The sequence below is a fragment of the Camellia sinensis genome, chromosome 14, assembly GCF_055761805.1.
Source record: "Camellia sinensis isolate YWXY chromosome 14, ASM5576180v1, whole genome shotgun sequence".
NCBI lineage: Eukaryota > Viridiplantae > Streptophyta > Magnoliopsida > Ericales > Theaceae > Camellia > Camellia sinensis.
In genome coordinates this window covers 105,952,537-105,970,721 of record NC_138974.1, presented here as the reverse complement: position 1 = coordinate 105,970,721, position 18,185 = coordinate 105,952,537, and the positions used below count along the sequence as shown (strand labels likewise).

At 33.1% G+C, this 18,185-nt stretch overlaps 1 protein-coding gene across 9 annotated transcripts; it reads right to left on the bottom strand.

Moving 5' to 3' along the window:
- Window positions 1-7,322: 7,322 nt before the first annotated feature.
- On the bottom strand, window positions 7,323-11,920 carry LOC114264042 (uncharacterized). 9 transcript variants are annotated; one of them, XM_082906936.1, is made up of 7 exons: window positions 11,665-11,874; window positions 11,408-11,497; window positions 10,342-10,458; window positions 9,370-9,563; window positions 9,223-9,270; window positions 7,653-7,737; window positions 7,323-7,557 (listed from the first exon to the last, which is right to left on the bottom strand). In XM_082906936.1, exons 3-7 carry the CDS (start codon window positions 10,394-10,396, stop codon window positions 7,391-7,393), a joined length of 549 nt encoding a protein of 182 aa, XP_082763062.1. In that variant the 5' UTR covers window positions 10,397-10,458; window positions 11,408-11,497; window positions 11,665-11,874; the 3' UTR covers window positions 7,323-7,390. The 9 variants fall into 9 exon arrangements, with proteins under 9 accessions (XP_082763062.1, XP_082763061.1, XP_082763064.1 ...); XM_082906935.1 differs by having other exon boundaries at window positions 10,342-11,497; window positions 11,665-11,920; XM_082906938.1 differs by having other exon boundaries at window positions 10,342-11,497; window positions 11,676-11,885.
- Between the last annotated feature and the right edge of the window lie 6,265 nt (window positions 11,921-18,185).

Below are 18,185 nucleotides of genomic sequence, written 5' to 3'. Positions count from 1 at the left end.
AACAGACAGCATAGCAGCACATGAGAGGCAGTTTCCTTTTCATTCCTGCAAAATACATAGTTAGCATTAGAATTGGCACTTAGGACTCCAATTCTTTGCAAATAAGTAGAAGTCTTGATCCTCCCTTTCCACGCTAGCCAAGCAAAAAATTGCACTTTCGGAGGTGCAGCATTCTTCCAGATGAGATCCACCACTTTTGCAGGCATAGTAGATGGTAACTCACTCCACTTGTAGGCAGACGAAACAGTAAAGGTACCAGACTTGTCTGCAGCCCAATACAACCCATCTAACACACCATTCCTGAGCTCTGGAGCAGTTTGTAGCAACTCCTTCATCGTTGGATTGGGTTAGAAACTTCGAGCTCTTGGCTATTTCATCTTTTGATGTTTTGTTAAACTCTTGGCATTTCCTAGTTCCAACAAAAAAAAAAAAAAAAAAAAGTGAGGAAAATCTCATTTAATTTGACTTAATGGTTGATTAGCAGAGGGGCTATTTGTTATGGGATGTAATTTATCAAACATGAGGAAAAAAAATCTATAGTAGTGTTTGGTTTAGTTTCTAAATTAACATTTGGATCAAAAAAATTAACAAACATGTTTGGTTAATAAATTTTCATAACTTTTTTCAAAATTATTTTTTATCTCTCCTCTTTGCCTCTTTTTATTTTTTTGGACAAATTACCCACAAGTCTTTTTTGAAAAGTGTGTATTCTATTTAATCCCAAAACCTTTTAGATAGACTCAAAAGTCTTATACCCATTTATCTTTTTCCTCTTTCCTTACATTTTGCTTCTTCTCTGTATTTCTTTTTCTCTGATATCGGCAACGACCACGACTACAACTTTTTTTTTTTTTTTTTTTCTCTTGCAATCTACGATCACCGGCGACCACCATTGATTGGAGTTCACGGGCAACCACCGAGCACCAACTCCTTACTTCGTGTTCACTAATGGCGCAAAGAAATAAAACTATCCAAATAATAAATAAAATTATCATACTACTCTCATTTTTATTCACCCACCGCCCAATCCCTCTCTCTAAACTATCATAATATTTTTCAACCATTCTTAGCGATTCACCAAATGCTTGTAGAAATAAACGATGGTTGTTCTGATCAAGAGTGTAAGAGAGTGGTGCGATGGTTGAAAAAAGTGGTGTTACTTCTTTAAAAAAGAAAAGGGAAATAATTGGAAAGGGAAACTATAGTAGACTGTATTGTCTCTATAGTCCAGGCGCCTTCAACTATTCAAGGAGAAGCTCGAGCAGTCTGACTGTCATGTGCCTTTTTACAAACCCTCAACCTTTCAAAGTTTCAAGTGGAAATTGACAAGAAGACCGTTATTGGCTCGAGTGTGTCTGAGCTGGTGTTCCCTTGGGATTGTCAAGCAATCATCCGTGGCATTCAACTCACTGGATCCAGAAGTCAGATTTACTTTCATTGGGCTCCCAAGGGAAAGTCTGGAAATCCTGACTTACCCACCTAGAATTTGTTGGGTGAGTGATTATGTGATGAAAATTAATTTGCGTAGTGTGAAATTCATGTGGGATCCATGTGGATTTGTAGTTTTAGTCAGCTCTCACAGGTGCAAACTGGGTTGCCCATTGGTTAGCTTCATGTAACCTTAATGCTCTATTTGGTTCATCTAAATGTGATAGAAATGAATGGAATGATAATTCATTAGGCTTTCTTATAGAATGAACATTCCTTTAAAATGGTGTAAGATGATTTCATTTATAATGTATCTGTTATTATTTTTTTAGTCTAACCAAATAGAGGAATGAATATTTTGATGGAATAATTATTTTATTTCATCACTTCATTTCAATAAACCAAATATTACTTAAGGATATCGCTGGATTGGGTTATAAACTCTGAGCTCTAGGCTATTCCATCTTTTGATGTTTTGTGAAACTCTTGGCATTTCCTAGTTCCAAGAAAAAAAAAAGAAAAAAAAAAGAAAAGGCAAAATAAATAAATAAATAAAACAATAAAACGAGAGAGGAAAAAAGAAAAGAAATAAAGTGTAAGTTAACATAGGCATTTTTGGAGAAAGAAAATTTTATTATTTACCTCATACACCCTATTAATTTGACTTAATAGTTAATTAACAGAGAGGCTATTTGTTATGTGATTAGAAATCTCAATAGGTGAGATGTACTTTATCAAACATGAGGAAAAAAATTTATAGTTGTGTTTGGTTTGGTTTCTTTAATTAACATTTGGATCAAAAAATAAAAAACACGTTTGGTTAATAAATTTTCAAAACTTTTTTCTGAATTATTTTTTCTCTCTCCTCTCCTTGTCTCTCTCTGTTTTTTTTTTTTGGGGGGGGGCGGGGGAGGGGGTAAATTATCCACAAGTCTTTTTTGAAAAGTGTGTGTTCTATTTAATTACAAAATCTTTTAGATAGACTCAAAAGTTATATATCCATTTATCTTCTCCTCTTTCCTTACATCTGACTTTTTCTCTATATCTTTCTTTCTCTGATATCGGCGATGACCACGAGCACGACCACGAGCACGACTGTTTTTTTTCCTTCTCTTTCTAATCTACAGTCATTGGTGACCTGCGACCACCATTGATTGGAGTTCACGGGCAACCACCGAGCACCAACTCCTCCATGCTCGCCAACGGCGCAAAGAAATGAATTTCCGACGAAGAAGATGAGTAAATCAAAAAATAGTTGTCGAAGTACAAGCATCTTTCTATATCTGTCTCTTTCCTTCGATCTCTCAGTTTTAATACTTTTTTTGTACTATACACTTTTATTTTCTTGTTATAATGGAGAAAATTTTCAAATTCTGAACAAGTTATTTTCGAATTTTAATCACTGGCAGTGAAAACTATAAAATTTTACAGTTTCAGTTATTTTAGTGCTGAATTGAATCATTCTTTAAAACTGTAAAATTTTACAATTTCATAACATGTTTTTCAGTTTGATTAGTAAGGATAAATACTTAATAGAATCATATTTTGAAACTGTAACATTAAGATTTTACAATTTCAAAGCCTGCTTTTCAGTTTGATTAATATTAAAAATTATTTGCTTAAGCTCTACAAAAATTCAAAATAATATACATTTTTTCATTGTTGCTGTTTCTTGTTCTTAGGTTTTTTTTTTCTTCTTTCAGTTTATCAATATTTAGCACATTTTACTATATTTTTTCACTTTTATTTCTTAGTTTATTTATTTTTTTTGTCAATATTTTAGATATTCCGGTGAGTCTCCGGCAATATTCCTGACGTCCAACGAATATTCTAGATATTCCGACGACTTTCGGTGACATTAAGAACATTTCGACGATACTTCGGCGAATTTCCGATGATATTCTAGCAATTTCCGATAATGTTGAATATTCTGGCAAGTCTCCGATGACCGCCTGACAGAAGTCCGACCGTGGTGGGATGTAGGACCGTCTTAAATTTTTTTTTTTTAAATAGAATTTTTTGGTAACAATTAAAAATATATAGGACTAATTGGTGCAAGTATTTTGTTTTTGGGTTAGATGAATTTTAAACTTTGTGTATAAGACTTATCAATAAGTTCCCCTTTTTTATATTTATTTTTATTAATAAATCAATCAATCACTTTTTTTTCTCTGCTGTCTCTTCTTTCATTTTCTTACATTCTACACATCAATCAATCAAATTTTCTCTCACACCCATCTATTTAACTACAAATAATAAAAAAAAAAAACGGCATATCATTCCTAAATTATTTTTAAAATTCATAATCGAACAAATTTGCAAATTTCAAAACTCTTTTCAATAACTTATTTTTCAAAATACAACTCAAAACTCAAAATTCTTTTCAAAAACTAAACCAAATGGAGCTATATTTTTAATAAATCTCAAAAAGTGTTTTTCTTTTTTAAGTTATCCAAAATTAAAATGTCAGCATATTATGCCACAAAGTTGTAGGTGGTAGCTATAAATTCAAAGTAAAGGGGTACACATTAATCACAACATTAATTTTTTTTTCTCTCCCTATAACAAGTAATATTGAGATATTATTAAACTAAGGTACATTTTTATTTATTTTTTGTCTATCGGTAGGATATAATATTATAATTATTATGAGATTTACATCCTCGTGATTTATAAATTCATAATTAACAACTAAATTTTATTAACCTAACAATAGGGACAAACAAGCCAATAAATTTACAATTAATAATTTCAACACTATCAACTCAACTAATAAAAAAAAATAATCAACTAAACAAATTCCATAATGAAAAATAAATTATCAATTGATTCAATTTTTACTTTGACCTGTTAGCTAAGAGTGTACAAAAATAAAGAAGAGAATATAATAGAACATTTTTAAAATTTTAAAAATATAAAAAAATTTACATGATTTATGGGGAATACTATTATAATTTTATTAAAAATAAATAATATATATAATCTTTATATATAAGAATAGTAATCTAATTATTAAAACTTCAGGGGCCACGTGCCCCATGGGCCTTAACTAGCTCCGTCACTGGATGGTGTTTTGGTCATCTCACTTTCGGAAAAAGGGAGAGAGGGAGAGAATATGAATGAGTTATGGTTGCCCTATCCTTTTCCTGTAGTTTGTATTGTTCCTCCTTGTACAATTTAAAGAGCCACCAACACCATCTTCTTTTTATTCTCTTGCTATGGCTTCAAGGGAATCGAAAATGACCCTACATTTCTTAACACAAACGACTATCATATAGATAAATTTTATGTCTCAATTAAAAAAATACTAGGGACCATAACAGGGTGAATTTTTTTGTGGGTGTCCTGTATTTCCCGCCCCATCTTGTGGCTATTTGCACATTCAACAAAATTTTAATGATCAATTTTTATACAAAAATTAAAATAGTATCCAATGAAATAAAATACTGCAAATCAAATTTTGACATTACAAACCATCGCCAAAATAACAATACAAGTTTTAGAACACAAAAATAAAGTGACTTATATCTATATACTTTTTAAAATGATATAAATAAAATATTAAATAAATTACACTCACCTCCTCTGAGGTTTGAAAAGTATATAGTAATTTTTACATTTTTGATATAATTACACTAATTTTCCTTTTAATAAAACTAAAACGATTGAAACTAATTAATGCAAATAGTGAATAGATACTGAAATACACAAAAAATAATATATATTTTAGTTGAAAGAAATGACATCATCATTTTTTCATTCATTTGACTAACGTTTTACTAATGAAAAATGATCTAACTGTTATGTGAATTAAAATCTCAATGGAGGCTAGCGTAATTATATTAAAAGTGTAAAGTTAATTGTATTTTTTTTTTAATTTATAAATCTCAAACCTTATATTTTAATGGGTTTATTACACTTTCTACCTCTAAATTATTGTAAAATTATCTATTTAGTCCATGAACTATCGATTGAATCTATTAAGTCCTTAAAGTATATGAATCAATGTCTATTTAGTCCTTAAACTATCAATTGATTCTATTAAGTCCCTAAAATATTTAATTCAAACCTATTTAGTTCTTAAAAGAATTACAAAATTAAATAATATGCCTATAAGTATTACAAATTAGTAACTTGATTAAATTTTTATTACAAAAAATCTTAAAATTTTGTTTTGTTTTTAAAATTTGTTTTATTTCATTATGTGATTAAATTAGTATTAGAGTTTGATTTATCAGTTTTGATAATAAAATTATTTGAATATTAGATATACTGAAGAAGTAGAATTAGATAGTTTAAATAATAACATTTCATTTAACCCAAGGGGTTGTGGTACTTTGGTAAGACTTTGGGATATAAGTCTTGAGATCTAGGTTTTACACTCCATGGGTCAATTCTTAGGCTATGTTTGTTTGGCGGATTAAGTTGAATGGAATTATGAGTACGATGGGATTAAGTGAAGAGATTAGTAATGTGATGGTATGAAGTTAGAGATATAGAATAAGGAGTGCTTAGTTGCACGTCATTGGATTAGTAATACTATGGATAGTATTAATTTATAAAATTAATATTTTTTTAATTTTTAATATTTTTTTAATGTTATTATAATTATTTTTTGTACTTTTTAAGCTCAACAATCTAAAAAGACTTATAATAAATTATTTATTATTTGTTTTGCTACTTAAGCATCAATCCCATAGGATTGTTTTTCAATTCCATGCCCCCAACATGTGAGCTAGTTCGGCCACTGTAGTGGATTGTTGATCAGCCTGGAGTATTAATCCTCCATGAATTTTCAAACCAAACGTTCCAAAGGTGGACCCCACCTCATACACAAGCCACTCCTACCACTCACGCGGCCAAACAAACGGGGCCTTAAGGGTTTGGTGCAGTGGTCCTAAGACGGCCCTCTAAGTGATGAACGAATCGTATCCAGGGTTTGGGTGTGGGTCGAATTCTGACAGTTACACTCACTAACTTAAATGATGTGTACGTTGTAGAGTCGGTGCACACGCCCGAGATTTGACCCTCGTCCTACTCGGGTTAAACTGACATTAGGTAATTGATTTCGAAGTCGGCGGATGATAGACTTAGGGAATTTACTCGTTAACCCCCACTACAAGAATTAACACTTTTGCCGACCAAAAAATTGGTCGCTAAAAGCCCATTTTTGGTCGGCAAAAGTTAACCGCGACCAAATTTTTTGGTCGCTACTTTGGTCGCCAATTGAGGGTCGGCAAAAGTAATTCGCGACCAAAATTTTGGTTGGTCGGGAAAAGTCGGATTTGCCGACTAAATTTTTTGGTCGCGATATATATCATTACCGCGACTAATTCATTTAGTCGCTAAAACACTTTGGTCGCGAAAAGTGATATTATCCCGACCAAAAAATTTGGTCGCCAATTATCACATTTAACGACCAAAAATTTTGGTCGCCAATCGGGACATTCCGCGACCAAAAATTTTGGTCGCCAATCGTGACATTCCGCGACCAAAAATTTTAGTCGCCAATTGTCACATTCCGCGACCAAATAGATTAGTTGCCAAAAGTCGAGAAATCGCCGACTACCAATTTAGTCGCCAAAAGATAAGAAATTGTCGACCAATGATTTTAGTCGCAAAAGTGTAGAATTTGCCGACCAATTTTTTAGTCATCAAATCTCTTTTTTTTTTGTCACAATCCTTTTTTGTTTATAACCAGTCAATCTAATATCGAACAAAATTCAATCAACCCAACCACAATTACGGAACAATAACATTTTTTTTAAAAAAAAAACTAAGAAATCCAAACAAGATGTCCAGTAAAGCTAAGTATGCTCATTGAAGTAACTTCAGACCTCAAAAGATCTACAACATGAATGACTCATTGTAATACATAGAATTAGACTGAATTCTAGTAGGAACAAAATTTCTTAGTAGTAAAATTGATTGAAAGAGAGATTCATACATGCCAAAGTTTTAATTAAGCAGCAAGAAAACTGAACCAAAATCCAAAAATAACAGAATAACTATATGAAGAAAGCTGCTGCGTAAGACCATTCTTCGCTTTTGCTTCCGGCATGCAATAACCACAAAATCCACAACATCTTATTTCTTCTTCCCAGCCTTTGCAGCATCTCCAGCCTTGGTCTGCACATTGTGTAACAATGAGAGAGAGAGAGAGAGAGAGAGAGAGATTGACCAGTGTACGTGTACCCCAAGGCCAAGATAAGCAATTTCCTTACCTTCTTTACACCACGGATCTTCATGGTCCTGTTCTTCCTTTCCTTCAATTGCTTCCTTGACTTCTCCACCTTTGTCCAGGCCGTTCTGCAAAGGAGAAATAGACAAGAAATAAATACACTAAAGAAAATGAAAAACTTCTAGAGATAAATTCCATATGCTCACTTTCTTACTCATATCATGATAACAAAAGAATACATAGGAAACCTCAATATGACTTGATACTGCCATGTACTCACAAAAACAAACATATTCACTTGAGTGATTCACATAAAATCCATTCTTTATAGTTCATACTCAGAGCTTAACACAAGCATGCATACAGGATTGAGTATTTTGCATAAATACTTTCTAGATCCCAATTATTCCTTAAATGCAAATGTGTACCAAACTGATCAGGACCATTTGAACACTCAAACATCAAGGTTGAATTTCCAGACCAATAAAAATCATCTAACCAATATACAGGAATTCCCAAGCACAAGTAGTCAAGATCTCAATATCTTCAGAAATAATTTAGAAAATAATGGACATAATGTATTGAGTTCTCTTAGAAAAGTTTATAAAGCCATTAGAGATGAATATGGCTATTTGACCCATTTTAGCATTGCAGGTGGATCAAATAGTACACAGAACAATTGAAGTTTGCTTCTAAACATCACAATTTTGAACCCAAGATACATTTAAACATTTTAGAATTCAGGTGGATCAAAAATGTGCCATCATTAATCCTCTATGCAAATAAAGCTTATCATCTTATTCTCCTGTTGTGATTGAATTCTTCACTGAATTCAAACATAATCAACGTTTTAATGAGAATTACTGTACTGCACTGCACTGCACTGGGTCAAATAAGAGGAGTAGAAAAAAATTCAACAGCATGATTGATACTAAAAGAGATACTGAATAAATGAATCTAAAACAAAACCCATACATACCGAAGCAACAGAAATTGCAAACAAAAGCAGAGAGAATGTTCATTTCAGTGCAACTTAGGTGATGCAGACGCCCATTTAAATAGATAGCAATTGGTAGTAAGTAGCTTGTAGATTGCAAGAAAATTAAAAATTCTGACCAAGACATCATCAAAAATGAAAATAAGTAGCTTGTAGATTGCAAGGAATTATAATAATATTCATCATATCTTTAATTTTCTATAGATGCTCCAGTGTAAAATTCCCATGCCCTTATTCAAGCATTTGCCATAAGATAAAAAATGAAAAAGATCACTCCCAGTGGTAAGACAGTTTTTCCAGTGGTAAGACACTTTTCTCATTGCAAGTGGTCACAACTCATATAATATGTTGATTTATTATTATTATTATTCATCTCTTTTTTTTTTTCTTTTTTTCTTTTTAATAAATTCAATTTTGATTGTTTTTGTTTAATAAGTTGTGACTTTACTGGTAAAAAAACACAAAAACATTACAACACCTGATGAAGGTGGAGTTTCACAAAACTTCTGAAAAATGAGTAAAGGAGTTCCTCAAGCAATCAAAAACTTGAATGCAGATAGAGAATGCCTGTAACTGAGATATTATAAGAGACGCATTAAGAATCAGGCTAACTAACCTGAATGCAAAATGCAAGGCTCAATATATTGTTAGCCAGCCAATGCTTCTGTGAAGCATACCATGCACAGAAAAAGGAAGTTTGCACAGAAAAAGAAAGCATACCAGCCAGATATACTAATGATCTGAAAAACATTGCACATGTTACCTTGTAAAGTTCTTCATCAAATTGTGCTAACTGAGCACACTTTGCCATGATATCTTTCCTCATAAAGAATGGAGTTTGCAATGCAGTGTACCCCATTTTCTCCACAAAATCAAGACCAAAATTAATTAGAGCTTGATTAAGGCGTACACCATCTCCTTTCAGATAGAAACCTCTACCTCCAGCTACATTAGCACCTAGATGTTTCAAGACCATTTGCATTAGCATCGTAATGAACCTAATAACACATAATTATAAAAGAATTGCATTTGAGAGAATCTAATAAGCATGGATACAACCACAGAACAGACACGACAAGGATACGACCAAAAAAAAAAACGTTTTATATACGACCAACTAGATGTTTCATCCATGGCTAGCACTTATTGTCTAAAAGTCAAGAAAATAAAATAGAATAGAGACAGGAACCATTTGCTCAATGAGTTCCATCGGATGTGTCTAAGAAAAAACAGTGAGAAACTAAAATCAGTATAATCGAACAAATAAACCACAGATTATATGTGTCCCTGCAATGAAAACCACATAAAAATTAAGTGGAAAGTAACAGTACAGATCACAGATTGCTTTCAAAAGGATAACCTAAAAAAGGCATGAAAACCACATAAAAATTAAGTCTTTAGCATCCACAATTGACAACAATTGAAACTAATAATCTCAAAACTTCATGGACAACAATTTGTGCAAATTAAGTATAGCATAACATCTTCATCAAATTAGACTTAAACACTGACCATTGAATCTAATTGTCATAAAAATCTACTAAACATGAATTCTCGAGGTGTTGCAAAACAGAGAGGAAAATAGAACAATCTCAAATTCCATGTCCGCAACTGTCTGGCATGTTAGATCCAGCAGGCTCTTTATGTTCAAGTAGTTTGCAGCCTCAGGGCATATTAATAAAATTGGAATAAGGTATACCTGTTAAGCTTAAAAGCTTAAAATCATGAAACATACCTGTTAAGCTTTGTAGGGACTGCTCAATCTCCCAACAAGCCATTACTACTTCCATTGCGTGTACACAAACATGTTGTTGTAGCTGTTCTTTAAAAGAATAGAGCAATAGCACATAATGTGCCTACATTATAAAGAAAGATTAGAATTAAGACCACATTGTAAATTATCATTTTCTTTTGAACATAGGATATGTTTATCGATCAAAATATATCTCAAAGTTGGCGGAATTGCTTCATGTCCATCAAGAACTCATCAAAACTAAGGCATGGAAGGATAATAATAAATAAAAACCAAAACACAATCAACCCAGCCACTTCCAACACCTAATCTCAAATACAAGCTCTAATGTTATGGAAGTTAAAAATAAAGCTGCTCATTGAGAATTCCTTGAAAGGTGGTTTTGCTTTCACCCAAAAAGCCACATAATTTTTTATTTTTTTTATTTTTTCTGAAATCTGATCCCACTCGCTTATCCCACCATTGAAAACCATTTCATTTCTAAATTTCCACAGCACCCAAAAGATTGCTGGGATAGATAACCAGATTGCTCTGACTACTAAGTTGATGAACACTTGATACAATAAAACAACATAAAAACACATAAATGTCTCACAAATTCAGCAATTAGGCACAATGTTGATCAAAAACCCACTTCATAAAAGCTAATTAAGAGTAATCAACATTTCAACACAAACTTGTATAAGTAAATAAACAGAGAGGGAGAAAGAGAAAGAGAGAGATTTGGGGAAAAACCTTAAACATAACATTAGAGCAAAACCACCTTTCAAGGAATTCTCAAACATAACATTAGAATTGTTTGTATTTCATTTGAAAATTCTGACAAAGAGATCAAATAAAAAAAGAACAAATTCTAATGAAGAGATTATAATATAATAATCAGTGACATCAATCTCATTCTTCAAGTAATCCAAAAGCCTAGTGACGAAAAAGAAAATGTAGGAACTAAACAGATATATGAAATTGATAGTTTAGAGATGAAATAGAACAAATGGTGATAGTTTAAGTGATAAAAGGTGAAATTAATTCTAAAAGAAAACAAACTTATCTCAGTGAGGGTTTGACAAAGTTTCACAAGCAGCTTAATCTGCCTTCGTCCAACCAACAACTCTTGACTGTGGTGGTTTCGAAACCCTAGCTTCATAGAGAGAGAGAGAGAGAGAGAGAGAGAGAGAGTAAATGAACGAGAAGCAACGACAGTTTCCCAAAACAAGAAAGAGAAGCAGTAGCAAAGAGTTGAAATCATTTGGTGAATCGCTTTTTCGATGAGACGATTCAGAGGAAAGAGAGGAGGAAGTAGTGTACCAAGTAAATACCCTTCTTCGATGAGACGATTGAGAGAGACTGAGACTGAGCTCTTTCAAATTTGCTCCATTAGAACCCTCTCTCTTAGTTTTGCCCAGGTATCTTCTTCAAACCCTCTCTCTTCTCCACATCTTCCCAGTTTCTATGTACCTTTACGATAGAAGCCAAATAGTTGTGTATAATATATTTTTGGGTTTGGGGTTTGGCGCCAGATTATTTCATTTTGCCGCCTATTCTTATTTCGATCATATTATTCACGACAATTACAAAAAATATACAATCACATTAATTAATAGAGTGAATAAAAAATATACATATAATCACACTTAATTTAAAAGTGACATAAAAAATAAATATTATTATACTTAATTAAATTAAGTTTAATTAAAATATCAATCTAATTTTTTTTATCACACTTTCAATAAAAGTGAGATATTTGTATTTGTCAAAGTATGATTGTTAACTATTTTTGTAGTAGTGATATAATCACAATTTAATTAGAATATGTGATTAAAAAATATATAAATAATTAAAATAGTAGTTTTGGCGAAGCTGCATCTTGTCCAGATGCTCTTGCGACCCCATTGACATCTTCGAAGAGCTCGAAAACCAGGAAACTTTAGCTGATGATGAAGATGAAGAAGATGAAGATTTTCAAAAACTCTTTTGAAAAACATCCAAAGCACTTGGCCCATTCCTATAACTTTGGGTAATCTAAGCTGGTTCATGTTTTCTAAGCTATTTTTTGGACCAACTAGGCATCTGAGAGATCTATTTGAAGTAGCAATTGAGCGCGACTCCGACAATGCAAGCGCGTTTGGTTGATTTCATGGCAATTTGGGGCTCGAGAGGGGGTGAGAGGACTTCAATTGAGGGTCGGGATTGAGCGGTTAGTTTAGGGTTTAGCTTGTTTCGAGGGGTGTGGTAGAGAGAAGCTTGAGAGAGATTAGGAATCGAGACGATGACTCAAATTTGATTCAGATCTCGACGATCTTTCAGATCCGGTGGAGGCACCAGTGGAGGAGAAGGAGGATGAGCCCAGCTAATACAGTGGGTGTTTAGGAGAGAGAGAGAGGCACCAACAGTGAGGTGGTAGTCGTAGAGGTGAAGTGACGACAGTGGTAGTAATGGTGGTAGTAGAATGGCGTTTGCAGTAGTGGTGAAGGTGGTAAAGGAGATGAGTTGTGAAAGAGAGAGAGAGATGAGTGAGAGACAGATAGAGAAGAGAAAGAGAGAGAGATAGAGAGAGACAAAGACAGAGTGATGAACGAGAGAGAGACAAAGTGGTCGCTAAAAGTGCATTTTCTTGTAGTGGATAGATAAATCGAGAGGGAGCTCAGTAAATAGAGAAGACGGAATGGAAAGAGTGAGCAACGCCAACATAGTGGGAGATAGAGAGAGAGAGAGAGAAAGAAGAGAGAGAGAGAGAGGGACAGAAAGATAAAGAGATAGAGAGTGAGAGACAGAAAAATAGACAGAGAGAAGAGAGATGAACGAGAGAGACAGAAAGAGAGATAGAGAGAAGAGAGATGAACGAGAGAGACATAGAGAGAAGAGGGATAAACGAGAGGGAGAGAGAGAGATAGAGAGAAGAGAGACGAGAGAGATAGAAATGAGAGAGATGAGCGAAGAGACAGGGAGAGAAAAGAGATGAGAGAAGAGATAGATGAGTGAGAGACACACAGAGAGAGAGAGACAGATAGACAGAAAGAAAAGAGTGATGAGTAAGAGAGAGAAAGAGAAGAGAGAGAGAGGAAGATGAACAAACGGGTGAAAAGATATAGACAAAGAGATGAGAGAAAAAAAGAGCGAAAAGAGATAAACGAGAGAGAGACAGAGAGAGATGAGCGAGAGAGATAAAGAGAAGAGAGATAGAGAAAGAGAGACAAAGAGAGAAGAGAGATGAGAGAAATAGACAGAAGAGAGATGGACGAGAGACACAAAGAGAAAAATAGAGAGAGAGATAGATAGACAGACAGACAGAGAAAAGTGATGAGTGAGAGAGAGAAAAATAAGAGACACAGAGAGAAAGAGACAGACAGACAGACAGAGAAGAGTGATGAGAGAGAGACAGACAGACAGACAGAGAGAGAAGAGAGACAGAGACAGAGAGATAGGAAGATGAAAAAATGGGTGAAAAAGTTCCGTGTCTAAAGTCTCATTTTCTAGCAGTAAGTTGTCTCTATCATTCATGAGTAGAATAGAGGCGCGGATTTGAGAATTGTATATTTTATATAAAAATCAAATTGAAATATTTTATACAATCACACCTATTTAGGGAGTGTGATTAAATATATATATATATATAATTACACTTATTTAAAAAGTGTGATGAAAAAGTAGTAATGTATATATAATCACACTTTAATTAAAATGTGTGATTAAAAAATATATATATAATCACACTTATTTAAAAAGTGTGATTAAAAAGTAGTAGTGTATATATAATCACACTTTAATTAGAATGTGTGATTAAAAAATATATAAATAATCACACTTTAATTAGAATGCGTGGGTAAAATATATATATAATCACACCTATTTAAAAAGTATGATTAAAAAGTAGTAGTGTATATATAATCACACTTTAATTAAAAGGTGTGATTAAAAAATATATAAATAATCACATTTTAATTAGAATGTGTGATTAAAAAATATATATATAATCACACTTGTTTAAAAATTGTGATTAAAAAGTAGTAGTGTATATATAATCACACTTTAATTAGAAGGTGTGATTAAAAATATATATATATATATATATATAATCACACTTAATTGAAAAGTGACATAAAAAAATAAATATTATCACACTCAATCAAATTAAGTGTGATTAAAATATCAATCTAATTTTTTTTATCACACTTCCAATAAAAATGAGATTTTTTTTTTGTCAAAGTGTGATCTTTAACTATTTTTGTAGTAGTGGAGAAACAGAGAGAGCAAGAGACTGAACTTATTTGGGTCTATGTACATATTGATAGAAAATAAATTGGGCGGTAATGTAAGAGTGTATTCCCACCAAAAACATGAATCTGTGTTTTTGAAATTGTTTAACTTTATTGCCGACAAAATGTTTTTTGGTCCCTAAAAATAAGTATTTTGCCGACCACATTTTTGGTCGGCAAAGATCAAAAGTAAAAAAATTTCATTAATATTTGGCGACGAAAATATTAGTCGCAGAAAAGGTACCTTCGCTGACAAATCTTTTTAGTCGCCAAATCTCAATCAACGGCGACTAAAATATTTGTCGCTAAATGTATTAATTTGGCGACTAATTTTTTTGGTCGCTGAAAATAAGTTTTTGGCGACCAAATTTTTGGTCGCCAAAGAAAAAAATAATTTTTGGCGACCAAAAGACCATAGTAGTCGCAAAAAAAAATACCTTCGCCGACAAATATTTTTAGTCGCCAAATCTCAATCAACGGCGACTAAAATATTAGTCGCTAAAAGTACTAATTTGGCGACTAATTTTTTTTGGTTGCTGAAAATAAGTTTTTGGCGACCAAATTTTTGGTCGCCAAAAAGAATGTGACCTTCCGCGACCAAATTTGTAGTTGGTCGGCAAAAGCATACCATTTTCTGCGACCAACTCATTTTTTGGTCGCCAAAATATAACATTCTGCAACCAATAATATTTGGTCGCCAAAAATAATGATCATTCGCGACTAATTAATATTTGGTCGCCAAATGTCATTTTTTTGCGACCAAAATTTTTTTGGTCGGCAAAAGTGGTCGCCAAATGTGTAAATCCTTGTAGTGCCCCCCAAAATCACTACAAATAATAATAGAAAAATAATATATTAATTAAATTACAAAAAGAATTTAGCGTAAAAACAATTAATTAGAAATTATAAACGAAATCTGGCATATAATATTAGATAAAAACAAGCACTAGCCATTTTAGAAGATAAATAAAAAAAATATTATAGATAATTATTCGTACTACTACAACAAAAACACATTTTAGTGACACCATACTAGTGGCATGTTCTTAAAAAATGTCACAAAAAAAATATTTGGTAGCATTTTTTAGAAAAATGTCATAGGGCCACAAACATACAAGGCTCTAGTGACATTTCAATTAAAAAAAGTGTCACTTCACTATAACAAAAATGTCACTATAACAAATTTACACTTTAGTGACACCACACTAGTGACATGTTTTTAGAAAATGCTACAAAAATAAAATTGGCATTAAATGTTTTAGAAAAATGCCACAGAACCACAAACATATAAGGCTCTAGTGGCATTTCAATAAGAAATGTCACATCAATTTTATGACATTTTATAAAATAATGACACAAAATTATGTTCGTGACATTTACCAACAGATACTACTAAACTTTAATAGCAATGGCATTTTTTTAAAAATATCAAGACACTAGGCATGTGCAAATTACTTTTTATGACACTTAGGTGAAAAGTGTCATAAACAAATATTTTATAGCATTTTGAAAAATGCCACTAAGCCAAAAACTTCCAAACTTATAATGATATTTTTGAAAAAACAAAAAATGCCAATATATTTTATGTGGGTGATTTTTCGACCACACTGCTAATCAAGTACCCAGTTGGAGAACACTGGCAGAATAGACTAAGCCCGAGCGACTTGCAATAGAAAGAAGAGATTCCGGCGGTGGTTCGTCCACCCGGGGGCACTCCGACGATCAAGTTGGTATATCTCTCAAAGATAATCAATAGTGCTAAACTTACTAGACAAAGCATAAAAGACATACCTTAGACCCATGAGGGTGCCTCTCTTTTATAGCTAACACAAACCTAGTCCCAATAGAAGCCTAGCTTCAATGGACTTGGGATTACTGCTAATCTTGGACTCCCAGTAGGATTAGGATAAACTCTCTAAGAGTCTTATATTTACTCAAATTGAAGTCCTCTCTCATTCTAGGATTCTTGTCCCTTATCCGCTTATCCTGGATTCCGGTATTCTCACCGATAACCTCGGCCTAGCCGAGATGATCTCAGTGTCATGACCAGGACACGTGGCACCTCGGCTGGCACTTCGGTGACACCTCGGCCACGTATTGTCATTCAAAAATTATGCCCCCACAACTGCCCCCTAGGTTTTATTACCTCGGCATCCTGAGGTGATGGAACCTATATTATCTCTTTCATCTAGTACGTCGGCTAAGCTTGCTTCATAATTTATTGCCGAAGTCAAAACTCGTCGGCTCAATATGACCCAGACTTATAGTCTGCTTTCATCAAGGCTTTGGAACCAATAACCAAATTCGTTCAAGTTTCTCAACCAAAACTGTCCTTCTAGCTGAGGTATTTGTTTCATTAATTCAAGAACTTCAAGAGTTTTTCTTCATGCATATGAGCTGGCACATACAATTTTCCAACCGTTTCTGCCACGCATCTTTCCTCGACTGAGCTGTGTCTGATATGCGTCATTAAGTCGCCTTGCATCTGCGCATTTGATCAAAATCTCTTCACTTCTGCATCTTCGTTTTTGTTAAAACTTTCTCTTTCAAATCCTCTATTGCTGCTTTTGCGAAGCTGTCTGCAACTAGTTTCACTCTTCCCTCTGGCGAGGCTTCTGTTGCACTTCCTTGCTTACGGTCACCGTCTGATCCCGGCGAACTTTACTTCGGCTTCATTGCTTTACTCGTTTATGTCTTTTGATCATTTAACCTGTATCTTGAATTTCACCATGTACTTAACATGTATTGTTCTTGTACTTTTTTATTACTCAAACAATTTATTCTTCAATGTCAGGCCGAAGTGCCTTCTTTCCTTATCTGAATGCATTTTTTAACTTCTTCTTTCAAGTGTTTTGAATGTTTGTATTCCTTGTATGATTCCATACTTAGAATACAATTTGCATGTCTTCAACATACACCTTAACTGTGCAATCTCCCTAGGTTAACATACTTTAGAGAAAACTTCCGACCTTGTTTATCTCGGTCTCGGTTTAATACTTGAAAACATTGTAACAAATATTTTCACAAGTGTTGCTTTTACTTCTTAAGACTTCTGTCTTCCATTATCTTCCAACACTTGGTAACATAGTCACCTTGGCACGTGTATAGATACTTCTTTCACTCATAACCTTGGATTTAACTTCAACTTGTAAATTTTCTCAAAATTTCAACAAGTGTTAAATCAATCTTCTTTCTCGGTTTAACTTCAACTTGTAAATTCTCTCAGAATTTTAACAAGTGTTAAATATAATTTCGGTTTAACTTCAACTTGTAAACTTTTCTCAAGTTTCAACAAGTGTTAAACATCATCTCGGTTTAACTTCAACTTATAAACTTTTCTCAAGTTTCAACAAGTGTTAAACATCATCTCGGTTTAACTTCAACTTGTAAATTCTCTCAGAATTTCGACAAGTGTTAAACATCATCTCGGTTTAACTTCAACTTGTAAACTTTTCTCATGTTTCAACAAGTGTTAAACATAATCTCAGTTTAACTTCAACTTGTAAACTTTTCTCAAGTTTCAACAAGTGTTAAACATCATCTCGGTTTAACTTCAACTTGTAAACTTTTCTC

Excerpts from the sequence above, each read along its gene's own strand:
- LOC114264042 (XM_082906935.1), bottom strand. The coding sequence starts at position 10,396 with ATGGAAGTAGTAATGGCTTGTTGGGAGATTGAGCAGTCCCTACAAAGC. Across the intron at positions 9,564-10,341 it reads GTCCCTACAAAGCTTAACAG|GTGCTAATGTAGCTGGAGGT; the intron begins GTATGTTTCATG and ends TGAAACATCTAG. Across the intron at positions 7,558-7,652 it reads AGATCCGTGGTGTAAAGAAG|ACCAAGGCTGGAGATGCTGC; the intron begins GTAAGGAAATTG and ends CACAATGTGCAG.